The sequence below is a fragment of the Bombina bombina genome, unplaced genomic scaffold (assembly GCF_027579735.1).
Source record: "Bombina bombina isolate aBomBom1 unplaced genomic scaffold, aBomBom1.pri scaffold_1657, whole genome shotgun sequence".
NCBI classification, from domain to species: Eukaryota; Metazoa; Chordata; class Amphibia; order Anura; family Bombinatoridae; genus Bombina; species Bombina bombina.
The window spans coordinates 23923-38266 of record NW_026512410.1 but is presented as its reverse complement, the minus strand read 5'-3'; the positions used below and the strand labels follow the sequence as shown (position 1 = coordinate 38266).

At 41.0% G+C, this 14344-nt stretch overlaps 1 protein-coding gene across 1 annotated transcript; it reads left to right on the top strand.

Moving 5' to 3' along the window:
* Positions 1 to 913: 913 nt before the first annotated feature.
* Positions 914 to 2803, top strand: LOC128644294 (ataxin-2-like protein). Its single transcript, XM_053696960.1, has 5 exons — positions 914 to 1064; positions 1159 to 1271; positions 1420 to 1629; positions 1768 to 1966; positions 2166 to 2803. Exons 1-5 carry the CDS (start codon positions 950 to 952, stop codon positions 2213 to 2215), a joined length of 687 nt encoding a protein of 228 aa, XP_053552935.1. The 5' UTR covers positions 914 to 949; the 3' UTR covers positions 2216 to 2803.
* The last annotated feature ends 11541 nt before the right edge of the window (positions 2804 to 14344 follow it).

Here is a 14344-nt window from a genome sequence, read left to right as displayed (position 1 = left end):
CTTCACTGCACACTTTTGCCAAATTTTACAAATTTGATACTTTTGCTTCTTCGGAGGCTATTTTTGGGAGAGAGGTTTTGCAAGCTGTGGTGCCTTCCGTTTAGGTAACCTGATTTGCTCCCTCCCTTCATCCGTGTCCTAAAGCTTTGGTATTGGTTCCCACAAGTAAGGATGACGCCGTGGACCGGACACACCAATGTTGGAGAAAACAGAATTTATGCTTACCTGATAAATTACTTTCTCCAACGGTGTGTCCGGTCCACGGCCCACCCTGGTTTTTAATCAGGTCTGATGAATTATTTTCTCTAACTACAGTCACCATGGTACCATATGGTTTCTCCTATATATATTTCCTCCTGTCCGTCGGTCGAATGACTGGGGTGGGCGGAGCCTAGGAGGGACTATATGGCCAGCTTTGCTGGGACTCTTTGCCATTTCCTGTTGGGGAAGAGATATCGCACAAGTAAGGATGACGCCGTGGACCGGACACACCATTGGAGAAAGTAATTTATCAGGTAAGCATAAATTCTGTTTTACTGGAGTCATCAGCTCCTACTGAGCATGTACAAGAATTCAGAGTATATGTGTATGCATTTGTGACTGGCTAACTGTTGTCACATGATACAGGAGCGGAAATAGACAATAACTGATATTAGTCTGAACTCAAAATTAGTAGTAGATTTTTTTTTTTATTTTTTTTTTTTTGACAAAGTGCTATTGCATTGTCTTATGTATTGTCTATGCAAATCTACTGTATTTACTGGTTCTTTAAGCTAGACACCCTGGCAAGATGTCTTCTATATTGTGCTGTTTAATCATTTTGTGATCTATATATAGAGATCAATATATCAGTTATATATTAGATATACAATTCTGTAGTAACTGTCATTGAGTTATGTTATGTACTAAACTTAATATGGTTTCATCTTTCTAGCCTGTTTTCGCCCCAATGCTACAAGGTAACCCTCGCATGATGACATCTGGTAGTCACCCCCAAGCTTTGGTTTCTTCTTCTAATGCTCAGTACAATCCCTCAGAGCAGCCAAATCCGCAAACACTTTATGGTACGTCTTAGTTAAAGTTCTGCATAACTGTTGCAAATGTAACTGAAATGGATTTCTAAATCTATTATTATTTATAATTATTTATTTTTTCCAGCCACAGTTCACCAACCATACTCTCACCATGCAGCTCAGCTGCACCCACAACCATCCAGCACGCCAACCCAGAATCAACAGCAGCCCCAACATGCCACACCCAGTCCTGTGCAGGTATAACCTCTTTCCAATACTTTGTGCACTAAATTTTAGTTTTTTGTTTAGCAATCTGGTGTAATGCTGCTATACAACTAATTTGTGTTTAAGTTTGCCTAATTTTTGCAGTGTACTCATAACATGGTGGGTTTTTTTTTTCTTCTAGCACCAGGGTGGCCAGCCCCCCCACATGGGCAGTGCTCAGCAACAACAGAATTTGTACCATACAGCCACCCTAACGGCAACACCACCCTCCATGACCCCTGGTCCTACTGCACAGTCCCCACAGAGTAGCTACCCCCAGCAGGCTGTGTATGCTATCCATGCCCATCAACAGCTCCAACATGGCTACACCAACATGTCGCATGTGGCTCAGGTATATTAATGGATTAGGGACTTCAATGAACCCTAATAATGGAAGTTGATCAAGATGGAAAAAAAACATGCTGTATAGCTGAATTCTAAGTGATTACATTCCTCTTGCCTCTTCATAGCTTACAAATATTTCTCCTAGGCACATGTACAGAGTGGACTAACAGGAGCACCACCTCCTCATCCTGGTGGCCCTCATGCCCCACATCCTGGTGCCCCTCACCCTCAGCAAGTCATGCTTCTGCACCCCTCACAGACACATGGAGGACCCCCACAGGGAACTGTACAACAAACAGGAGTATCAGCCCCTTCACCATACACTTATATAGGACATCATCAAGGTAGGTCTAGTGTGTGAATTAATTGGTTTTATAACTAGAAAATAAAATGAATATCCTTCAAACCTTTAGCTAAATCTATAGCATGTCAAATAATTTATGACCAGATTGTGTTTGGTTTTTTTTCTTTTGGTTTTTTTTTCTTACTTGACATTATAGTTCAGTCCCTTTTTGTTAATGCAGAACATGTTTTGTATTGCAGTTCAGTCTCATCCATCCCAGCCTCTTTCATACCACCCTTCTGGTAATTGAGCTTAGTCCTAAGCTGTGAATTTCAGCTCTCCACACCATCGTGAACCCACAACCAGCCATGCCTCCGGTCTTCTCCTCTGCACTGTCCTGGAAACTGCCTGAGGCAGACAGAGGGGCCCTGCTGCCCCTCACAGACTTTTTTAAAAAGACAGATCTGAGGGCTTCCAGTGGCATAAAGTGTGGGCATGGCTTCAGTTTTGGAGCTTGCCACCGTGCATGGGATTCCCAAGGAAGAGTGGAACCTGTTACCCCACAATGGGGTTTTCAAGATGTGGATTCTGCAGCCAGAGGCAGCTTCTGTTCCTTTACCGGCATTATAAGGAGAACTTTATTTTATATTTTCTTTCTGGGGAGGGCTTTTGGGCCCTCATTTCTCCCTCTTTCAGAGACTGGAAAAAAGATTTTATTTTTTATTTATAACAAAAATTAGGCAGTTCCAAGACAGATTTTTTTTTTTTCTCCCCAGTCTCCTTTCCCACATCAACTTCAATGGACTACTTTTACTTTTTATTGAATAAAATATTTAAAAAGTACAAAAAAATTTTAAAATTCCCAAAAAAATAAAAAAATAAAGTTTTAAACTACAAATGCATCTTTGATTTGTTAAACGTTTGATTTCTTTCTAATTACACGATGAGTCCACGGATCAACATTAATTACTGTTGGGAATATCACTCCTGCCCAGCAGGAGGCGGCAAAGAGCACCACAACAAAGCTGTTAATTATCACCTCCCCTCTATCCCACCCCAGTCATTCTCTTTGCCTACGTTAGAGCAAGGAAGTGGTAAAGTTAGGTGTTAAAGATTCTTCAATCAAAAGTTTATTATTTCTTCATTAGTGCAAGATTGTGCTGCTTTGTTCTGGGGTGTAGCCGTAGTCCATATCAGTCTCTTCAGTAGAGCAGTGGTGGCTTTATAGCAATTGGAACTTGTGGGACATAATTCTCACTGCGCCTCCCATGTAATTTATGCTGCCCTAATCCTGATAGCCTAAGTAAGATTACTCAGGCTATATCTTTTCTCTACATCGCTATGTGAGGGAGAGGACCTCTCAAACCTGGTTTGCTGCCTGGCAGAATTAAAAGGTTAGTGCTGACTTTTTATTCTGGGTCTGGGAAATTCACAGGAAGTGGAGCACTTTATTTAACCTGGGACATAGAGCCTCCTATAGCTAAAAGGAGGGAATTATGACAGCACTTTTTATGCAGGCACTGGGGCTGAGGAGAGAGACTCAAGATGAGGTGTTTTGCACTGCTCACAATGGCTTACATCACTGGGGTTGGGGAGATTGGCTCAGTATGAGGTGGTTTCACTGTTCACCTATTGTACTGGCTAAGCAGTTGCCTAGCAAGTTACGGAAGGGTTATAAAGAGCCTTGACAGAATGTTTGTTTATTTCTTTATAATGACACAATGAGTCCACGGATCATCCTAATTACTAATGGGATATTCATCTCCTGGTCAGCAGGAGGTGGCAAAGAGCACCACAGCAAAGCTGTTAAATATCACCTCCCTTCACTCCCAACCCAGTCATTCTCTTTGCCTACGTTAGTGCTAGGAAGTGGTAAAGTTTGGTGTTGGAAAAGATTCTTCAATCAAGAGTTTATTATTAACTCTATATAAGTAGTACAAGATTGTGCTGCTTTGTTCTAGGGTGTAGCCGTAGTCCATATCAGTTTCTTCAGTAGAGCAGTGGTGGCTTCAGAGCAGTGGGAACTTGTGGGACATAATTCTCACTGCGCCTCCCATATATGGATGCTGCCCTAAATCTGAACACCTGAGGGATATTTATTCAGGAATTTCTTTTCTTTCACAGGCCCATGTGGGGGAGAGGACCTCTCAAGCCTGGTGAACTTCCTTGCTGTCAGGCAGACATTTGAGGTAAGTGCTTCTTTATTATTTCTCGGGCTAAAACAAGGACACTCAGGAAAAAAAGAATGTATGCTTACCTGAATTTTTTTTTCTCTAAAGACACGATAAGTCCACGGATCATCTTAATTACTAATGGGATATTCACCTCCTGGTCAGCAGGAGGAGGCAAAGAGCACCACAGCAGAGCTGTTAAATAGCTCCTCCCTTCTGTAGCCGTAGTCCATATCAGTCTCTTCAGTAGAGCTTTGGTGGCTTTAGAGCAATGGGAACTTGTGGGACATAATTCTCACTGAGCCTCCCATGAATTTTGCTGCCCTGTATGCCTTAGTCTGAGGAAAAGGATTACTCAGCATGCCTTTTTTCCACAGGTCAATGGGAGGGAGAGGACCTCTTAAACCTGGGATCTGCCTTGCTGTCAGACAGAAGATGAGGTAAGTGATAACTTTTTGTCTAGGGATAAACAGGGATTAAGGCAGTTAGGACACGGGCACTGGCATGTCTTTCATTTCCCGGTCTAATAGGGCTGACTGGGTGAAAGACAGTAACGTTTTTTTATCTGCACACAGAAATGTACATATAGGATTTCTTTCATGTAATTAGCAAGAGTCCATGAGCTAGTGACGTATGGGATATACATTCCTACCAGGAGGGGCAAAGTTTCCCAAACCTTAAAATGCCTATAAATACACCCCTCACCACACCCACAATTCAGTTTTACAAACTTTGCCTCCGATGGAGGTGGTGAATTAAGTTTGTGCTAGATTCTACGTTGATATGCGCTCCGCAGCAAGTTGGAGCCCGGTTTTCCTCTCAGCGTGCAGTGAATGTCAGAGGGATGTGAGGAGAGTATTGCCTATTTGAATGCAGTGATCTCCTTCTAAGGGGTCTATTTCATAGGTTCTCTGTTATCGGTCGTAGAGATTCATCTCTTACCTCCCTTTTCAGATCGACGATATACTCTTATATATACCATTACCTCTGCTGATTCTCGTTTCAGTACTGGTTTGGCTATCTGCTATATGTAGATGAGTGTCCTGGGGTAAGTAAGTCTTATTTTCTGTGACACTCCTAGCTATGGTTGGGCACTTTGTTTATAAAGTTCTAAATATATGTATTCAAACATTTATTTGCCTTGACTCAGAATGTTCAACTTTCCTTATTTTTCAGACAGTCAGTTTCATATTTGGGATAATGCATTTTAATTTAACATTTTTTACCTTAAAATTTGACTTTTTCCCTGTGGGCTGTTAGGCTCGCGGGGGCTGAAAATGCTTCATTTTATTGCGTCATTCTTGGCGCGGACTTTTTTGGCGCAAAAATTCTATTTCCGTTTCCGGCGTCATACGTGTCGCCGGAAGTTGCGTCATTCTTTGACGTTATTTTGCGCCAAAAATGTCGGCGTTCCGGATGTGGCGTCATTTTTGGCGCCAAAAAACATTTAGGCGCCAAATAATGTGGGCGTCTTATTTGGCGCGAAAAAATATCGGCGTCACTTTTGTCTCCACATTATTTAAGTCTCATTTTTTATTGCTTCTGGTTGCTAGAAGCTTGTTCTTTGGCATTTTTTTCCCATTCCTGAAACTGTCATTTAAGGAATTTGATCAATTTTGCTTTATATGTTGTTTTTTTCTTTTACATATTGCAAGATGTTCCACGTTGCAACTGAGTCAGAAGATACTTCAGGAAAATCACTGCACAGTGCTGGAGCTACCAAGCTAAGTGTATCTGCTATAAACTTTTGGTATCTGTTTCTCCAGCTGTTATTTGTATTGCATGTCATGTCAAACTTATTAATGCAGATAAAATTTCCTTTAGTACTGTTACATTACCTGTTGCTGTTTCGTCAACATCTAATTTTCAGAGTGTTCCTGATAACATAAGAGATTTTTATTTTTTAATCCATTAAGAAGGCTATGTCTGTTATTTCTCCTTCTAGTATACATAAAAGTCTTTTAAAACTTCTCTTTTTTCAGATGAATTTTTAAATGAACATCATCATTCTGATACTGATAATGGTTCTTCTGGTTCAGAGGTTTCTGTCTCAGAGGTTGATGCTGATAAATCTTTGTATTTGTTCAAGATGGAATTTATTTGTTCTTTACTTAAAGAAGTGTTATTTGCATTAGAAATAGAGGATTCTGGTCCTCTTGATACTAAATGTAAACGTTTAAATAAGGTTTTTAAATCTCCTGTAGTTATTCCAGAAGTGTTTTATCTCCCTGATGCTATTTCTGAAGTAATTTCCAGGGAATGGAATAATTTGGGTAATTTATTTACTCCTTCTAGACGTTTAAGCAAATTATATCCTGTGCCATCTGACAGATTAGTTTTTTGGGACAAAAATCCCTAAGGTTATGGGGCTGTCTCTACTCCTGCTAATGTACTACTATTCCTACGGCAGATAGTACTTCATTTAAGGATCCTTTAGATAGGAAAATTGAATCCTTTCTAAGAAAAGCTTACTTATGTTCAGGTAATCTTCTTAGACCTGCTATATTTTTAGCGGATGTTGCTGCAGCTTCAACTTTTTGGTTAGAAGCTTTAGCGCAACAAGTAACAGATCATAATTTTATAGCATTATTATTATTCTATAACATGCTAATAATTTTGTTGGTGATACCATCTTTTGATATCATTAGAGTTGATGTCAGGTATATGTCTCTAGCTATTTTAGCTAGAAAAGCTTTATGGATTAAACTTGGAATGCTGACATGTCTTCTAAGTCAACTTTGCTTTCCCTTTCTTTCCAGGGTAAATAATCATTTTCGTTCCTTTCCTCACAAGGAACAAAAGCCTGATCCTTCATCCTCAGGAGCGGTATCAGTTTGGAAACTATTTCCAGTTTGGAATATATCCAAGCCTTATATAAACCTATAGCCAGCTCCTAAGTACCTATGAAGGTGCGGCCCTTATTCCAGCTCAGCTGGTATGGGGCAGATTACGTTTTCTTCAAAGAAATTTGGATCAATTCCGTTCTTAATCTCTGGTTTCAGAAACATTGTTTCAGAAAGGTACAGAATTGGCTTCGAGTTAAGGCCTCCTGCTAAGAGATTCTTTTCTTTCCCATGTCCCAGTTAACACAGCAAAGGCTCAGCATTTCTGAAATGTGTTTCAGATCTAGAGTTGGCTGGAGTATTTATGCCAGTTCCAGTTCTGGAACAGGGGCTGGGGTTTTATTTTATCTCTTCGTTGTACCAAAGAAGGTCAATTCCTTCAGACCAGTTCCGGATCTATCATTATTGAATCGTTATGTTAGGATACCAACATTCAAGATGGTTACTGTAGGACTATCCTGCCTTTTGTTTAGCAAGGGCATTATATGTCTACAATAGATTTACAGGATGTGTATCTGCATATTCCGATTCATCCAGATCACTTTTAGTGTCTGAGATTCTCTTTTTAGACGAGCATTACCAGTTTTTGTGGCTCTACCGTTTGGCCTAGCCTCAGTTCCAAGAATTTTTTTTTTCAAAGGTTCTCGGTGCCCTTCTTTCTGTAATCAGAGAATAGGGTTTTGGTATTTCCTTATTTGGACGATATCTTGGTACTTGCTCAGTCTTCTCATTTTCGAAGAATCTCATACGAATCGACTTGTGTTGTTTCTTCAAGTTCATGGTTGGAGGATCAATTTACCAATCAGTTCATTGATTCCTCAGACAAGGGTAACCTTTTAGGTTTCTAGATAAATTCAGTGTCTATGACTCTGTCCTTGTCAGACAAGAGAAGTTTAACATTGATATCAGCTTGTCAAAACCTTCAGTCACAATCATTCCCTTTGGTAGCCTTATGCATGGAAATGTTGGGTCTTAGGACTGCCGCATCAGATGCGATCTCCTTTGCTCGTTTTCACATGCAACCTCTTCAGCTCTGTATGCTGAACCTATGGTGCAGGGATTACTCAGATATCTCAATTTTTATCTTTAAACCGATTTTACAACACTCTCTGACATGGTGGACAGATCACCATCGTTTAGTTCAGGGGGCTTCTTTGTTCTCCGACCTGGACTATAATCTCAACAGATGCAAGTCTTACAGGTTGGGGAGCTGTGTGGGGGTATCTGACGGCACAAGGGGTTTGGGAATCTCAGGAGGTGAGATTTCCGATCAATATTTTGGAACTCCGTGCAATTTTCAGAGCTCTTCAGTCTTGGCCTCTTCTGAAGAGAGAGTTGTTCATTTGTTTTCAGATAGACAATGTCACAACTGTGGCATACATCAATCATCAAGGAGGGACTCACAGTCCTCTGGCTATGAAAGAAGTATCTCGAATTTTGGTTTGGGCGGAATCCAGCTCCTGTCTAATCTCTGCGGTTCATATCCCAGGTATGGACAATTGGAAAGCGGATTATCTCAGTCGCCAAACGTTGCATCCGGGCGAATGGTCTCTTCACCCAGAGGTATTTCTTCAGATTGTTCAAATGTGGGAACTTCCAGAAATAGATCTGATGGCTTCTCATCTAAACAAGAAACTTCCCAGGTATCTGTCCAGATCCCGGGATCCTCAGGCGGAGGCAGTGGATGCATTATCACTTCCTTGGAAGTATCATCCTGCCTATATCTTTCCGCCTCTAGTTCTTCTTCCAAGAGTAATCTCCAAGATTCTGAAGGAATGCTCGTTTATTCTGCTGGTAGCTCCGGCATGGCCTCACAGGTTTTGGTATGCGGATCTTGTCCGGATGGCCTCTTGCCAACCGTGGACTCTTCCGTTAAGACCAGACCTTTTGTCTCAAGGTCCTTTTTTCCATCAGGATCTGAAATCCTTAAATTTAAAGGTATGGAGATTGAACGCTTGATTCTTAGTCAAAGAGGTTTCTCTGACTCTGTGATTAATACTATGTTACAGGCTCGTAAATCTGTATCCAGAGAGATATATTATAGAGTCTGGAAGACTTATATTTCTTGGTGTCTTTCTCATCATTTTTCTTGGCATTCTTTTAGAATACCGAGAATATTAGTTTCTTCAGGATGGTTTAGATAAGGGTTTGTCCGCAAGTTCCTTGAAAGGTCAAATCTCTGCTCTTTCTGTTCTTTTTTACAGAAAGATTGCTATTCTTCCTGATATTCATTGTTTTGTACAAGCTTTGGTTCGTATAAAGCCTGTCATTAAGTCAATTTCTCCTCCTTGGAGTTGGAATTTGGTTCTGGGGGCTCTTCAAGCTCCTCCATTTGAACCTATGCATTCATTGGATATTAAATTACTTTCTTGGAAAGTTTTGTTCCTTTTGGCCATCTCTTCTGCCAGAAGAGTTTCTGAATTATCTGCTCTTTCTTGTGAGTCTCCTTTTCTGATTTTTCATCAGGATAAGGCGGTGTTGCGAACTTCTTTTGAATTTTTACCTAAGTTGTGAATTCCAACAACATTAGTAGAGACATTGTGGTTTCTTCATTATGTCTTAATCCTAAGAATTCTAAGGAGAAATCGTTGCATTCTTTGGATGTTATTAGAGCTTTGAAATATTATGTTGAAGCTACTAAATCTTTCCGAAAGACTTCTAGTTTATTTGTTATCTTTTCCGGTTTTAGAAAGGCCAGAAAACTTCTGCCATTTCTTTGGCATCTTGGTTGAAATCTTTAATTCATCTTGCCTATGTTGAGTCGGGTAAGACTCCGCCTCATAGGATTACAGCTCATTCTACTAGGTCAGTTTCTACTTCCTGGGCGTTTAGGAATGAAGCTTCGGTTGATCAGATTTGCAAAGCGGCAACTTGGTCCTCTTTGCATACTTTTACCAAATTCTACCATTTTGTTGTATTTTCTTCTTCTGAAGCAGTTTTTGGTAGAAAAGTACTTCAGGCAGCAGTTTCAGTTTGAATCTTCTGCTTATGTTTTTCATTAAACTTTATTTTGGGTGTGGATTATTTTCAGCAGGAATTGGCTGTCTTTATTTTATCCCTCCCTCTCTAGTGACTCTTGTGTGGAAAGATCCACATCTTGGGTAGTCATTATCCCATACGTCACTAGCTCATGGACTCTTGCTAATTACATGAAAGAAAACATAATTTATGTAAGAACTTACCTGATAAATTCATTTCTTTCATATTAGCAAGAGTCCATGAGGCCCGCCCTTTTTTTGTGGTGGTTATGATTTTTTTGTATAAAGCACAATTATTCCAATTCCTTATTTTATATGCTTTCGCACTTTTTTCTTATCACCCCACTTCTTGGCTATTCGTTAAACTGAATTGTGGGTGTGGTGAGGGGTGTATTTATAGGCATTTTAAGGTTTGGGAAACTTTGCCCCTCCTGGTAGGAATGTATATCCCATACGTCACTAGCTCATGGACTCTTGCTAATATGAAAGAAATGAATTTATCAGGTAAGTTCTTACATAAATTATGTTTTACATTGCGCTGTGTGTGCTCTTAAACATGTGGAGTTGTCTACAAGCCTAAGGGGCTGACGACGAGACAATCTGGGCAATGCTTATTATGTAACATCAGGTGCACAGGAGACTCTAACAGTGGAACTATCAGGCTGAGCAGCTGTTTAGACATGTTGCTGTTAAGTCTGCTGCTTGATCCCGGTGGCTATAGTTAGAATGGCGACCGGGAGATTACATGTTGCATTTTTATTCATGCATATGGAAGAGCTGTAGATAGTGTTAAGTGCTCTATTTTGGACAATTAAGGTCTAGCCTTTTGCTCCCTGTGCCTTTACTCAGACAATGGTGACCGGGAGATGACTTGGGTAACGCCCATGAGGGGCGGAGTTGGTAAACGGTGCCAAGGTTTTTTCTCCTCCCTCCTGACAGTTATGAATAATGCGCTAAGAGTGGAGGATGGCGCCGTACAGAAAACTCTTCCCTCCTGTCACTTCCGGTTATCGGAAGACGCATAGGAATTTTTTTAGCTAAATGCTTGGGCTTCAGAAACTCAGCGCTGTAATAGGTTCAGGTTTCTGTATAGGCAGGCTGTCTGACGCTTCTACTGGGTCAAGCTGCAGTATAGAGTACTGACAATTTCCTCATACATCTTAGACGTGTTTGAACTAGTAAACATAAAGATGTGCTACTTTTTAACATTTAAAGAGACAGTATCACTTGCTATATGTTGAATTTTAGTAGCAACTGGTTGTTTTTATTTAATTTGCTATATGTGAGGCAGATTAAAGAAGTGAACATTAATTTTTCTATTTCACATGCAGTGCCCTGCGGTTCCTTGCAATTTCCATCTGGAATAGCTGCATAAGACATTGCTGCTTTAATGTCAGGGCGATGTCTATGAACAGCAATGTTGACATACTAATTTGCTTGCTTCTGCACACACAAATAAAATTGCTTTTAAAATTTAAAGAGACAGTAATTTTTTTGTCAATTTTTCTTAAATTCACTTTTTTTCTGCACCTACTCCTTCTAGGGCGCTTGCTGCTTAGGAGTATGTGGACACATTTCTCATTTGGTGTCCTACAACATTTTATGGCCCTCTTGCAGTGCCCTGTGCTTCCTCTCACAATCCACCAGGGGTTACTCGGCATGTCATGTATTATGTTTCTCCCACGTGGCAGAAGACATTACTAGAGGAATTATTTTCAATCATTTAGGGTGCTTGATTCAGTAGGTGCTATTCCAAATGGTTCTTACCTGTTTACCTGACAGGGGAAGATACTTCTGGATTATCTGAGAGAGAATCCTCAGACTCAAATTACTAATTTTTATTTAATCCTGAGGTTGTTTTTTCTCTCAGATTTTTAGCTTGAACATCTCAATTTGTTGTTTTAGGAGGTTTTAGCTACCCTGGAGAGCTCCAACACTACCGGTGTAATCTATCCGTGTGCGTGCAATAAGTTATAAGGAATGGAAGAGACCGCATTCTGTATATTTAGACGTTTCCTATAGCTGACTCTGCTAAGAAGGCTGGCAAAACTTTCCTTAGGGTGGAAGAAGTAGTTTCCAGCTTAGCGAAGAGATCTACTATACCCTTAGAGGATAGTTGGGTTTTTTAAAGGTCCTATGGACAAAAATTAGGATGTACACTAGGGCTTATAATGGCAACCAGCTGTGTACTTTGCTACCGTCACTAGTATGACGGAATATTGGTTTGATGCGTTTGTCTAATACTAAGTCAGAAGATCCCCTGGATAAAAAGATTTCAGTTTGGCTAATTCCATTTTTCAAAAATTTTCCCCCAATTTATCAAACTGGGAACATAGTTTTCTCGGTTCCAGCTCACAGGACCTTGTGGTTAAAGCCTTGTTCTATGGATGTACACTCTAAGTCTAAGCTTTTAGCGATTCTTTACAAGGGGAAGACCTTGTTGGGACCTGGCTTGATGAAAATAATCTCTTTTGAAATTTAAAGAATTTAAAAAAAACAAAAACAAAAGGGTGTCTAAATAGCCTACTGTTGAATCAAGGACACACACTCCCGATCCGGGACCGGATCTGGTAGGGGGCAGACTTTTCATCTTCGCTCAGGCTTGGGTTCGAGATGTTCAGGTTCCCTGGGCAATAAAAAATAGGTCCCGGGGATACTAGTTAAAGTTCAAAGTTTTCTGCTTTCAAGATTATCTGTAGACCAGACAAGAAGAGAGGTGTTCTTGCTCTGTCTAAGAGACCTCTCCGTCTTGGGAGTAATAGTACCTGTTCCGATTCAGGAACAGGATCTGGGATTTTATTTCATTCTGTTCGTGGTTCCCATTCAAGGAGGGAACCTTCAGGCCTATTTTAGATTTCAAGAGTCTAAACAAGTTCCTCAGAGTTCCGTCCATCAAGATGGAAACTATTCGTTCCATTCTCCTTTTGGCCCAAGAGGGTCAATTTATGAAAACTGGTTTTAAAGGATGCGTACTTGCATGTTCCCATTCTCAGGGATCATCTAAAGTTTCTAAGGTTTGCCTTTCTAAACGAACACTTCCAATTTTTGGTTCTGCCCTTCGGTCTTACTATAGCTCCCAGATTTTTCTCTAAGGTTCTGGGTTCACTGTTGGTGGTGCTTCGGTTGCCTGGCATTGCTGTGGCTCCCTATCTGGAAGACATCCTAGTCCAGGCACCATTTTTATGACAAGCAAGATCCCACACGAAAATGTTGTTATCCTTCCTGGATGGTAAATTTGGATAAGAGTTCCTTTGTCCCAAGTACAAGGGTAGCTTTCCTGGGAGCCATTCTATGTTCTCTATCAATGAAGATTTCTCTGACAGAAGTCAGGAAGTCAAAGATCTTCGATACTTGTCTAGCTTTTCAGTCTACTCAGCTATCAGTAGCTCAGTGCATGGAGTTAATTGGGCTGATGGTGGCAGGACATCATCCCGTTATTCGGTTCCATCTCAGACCTCTGCAATTAAGCATGTTCAGGCATTAGATTGGAATTATACAGATTTGTCTCCTCAAATGTTTGTAGAACAGGAGACAAGGGATTCTCTTCAATGGTGGTTGTCTCTGGATCTTTTCTCTCAGGGAATCTGCTTTCGCAGACCACCTTGTGTGATTTTGACAATAGACGCCAGCCTTCTAGGATGGGGTCTGGGGCTACCTAAGGGCTCAGGGGGTTGGACTCGGCCAGAGTCTGTTTTCCTGTAAACTTCTGGAACTGAGAGCGATCTACAATGTTCTCCTGGCATGGCCTCAGTTAGATTCAGTCCAGATATCTGAAGCACATCGTCGGTGGCTTACATCAATCTTCAGGAAGGAATGAGGAGTTCCTTTGCGATGACAGGTATCCAAAATACTTCAGTGGGCGGAGGTCCATTCTTGCTGCCTGTTGGCGATCCACATTCCAGGGGTGGACAACTGGGAGGCGACTTCCTGAGCATGCAGACCTTCATCCGGAGGAGTGGGAACTGTTCTTCCTCAGGTCATTGCTCGGATCAAGCAGGAGAGGGCATTGGTGATCCTCATAACACCGGCTTTGCCTCGCAGAGTTTGGTATGTTGAGCTGGTGGTCATGTCATCTTTGCCACCTTGGTGGTTTCCGTGTGGAAGGACCTTCTAGTTCAAGGGCCCCTGCTTCTCACACATCTAGTTTCTTTGAAGACTTCTTGGAGATTGGACGCTTATTTTTTCCAAGCAAGGTTTTTTTCTTCATTGAAGACCATGTTTCAGGCTTGTAAGCCTGTCACTAGACTGAGTTATCATAGATATTTCTGTTGGTGTTAATCCATGGGCTACTCATGGAGTGGAGTTAGGGTTCCTAGACATTTTGTCTTTTCTCCAAGAGGGTTTGGAGAATGGTTTATCTATTTTGTTTCTCAAACGTCTGGCAGATGTCCCGGATGTACAATCTTTTGGTCAGGATCAGGCCTGTGTTCAAACCAGTTACTCTTCC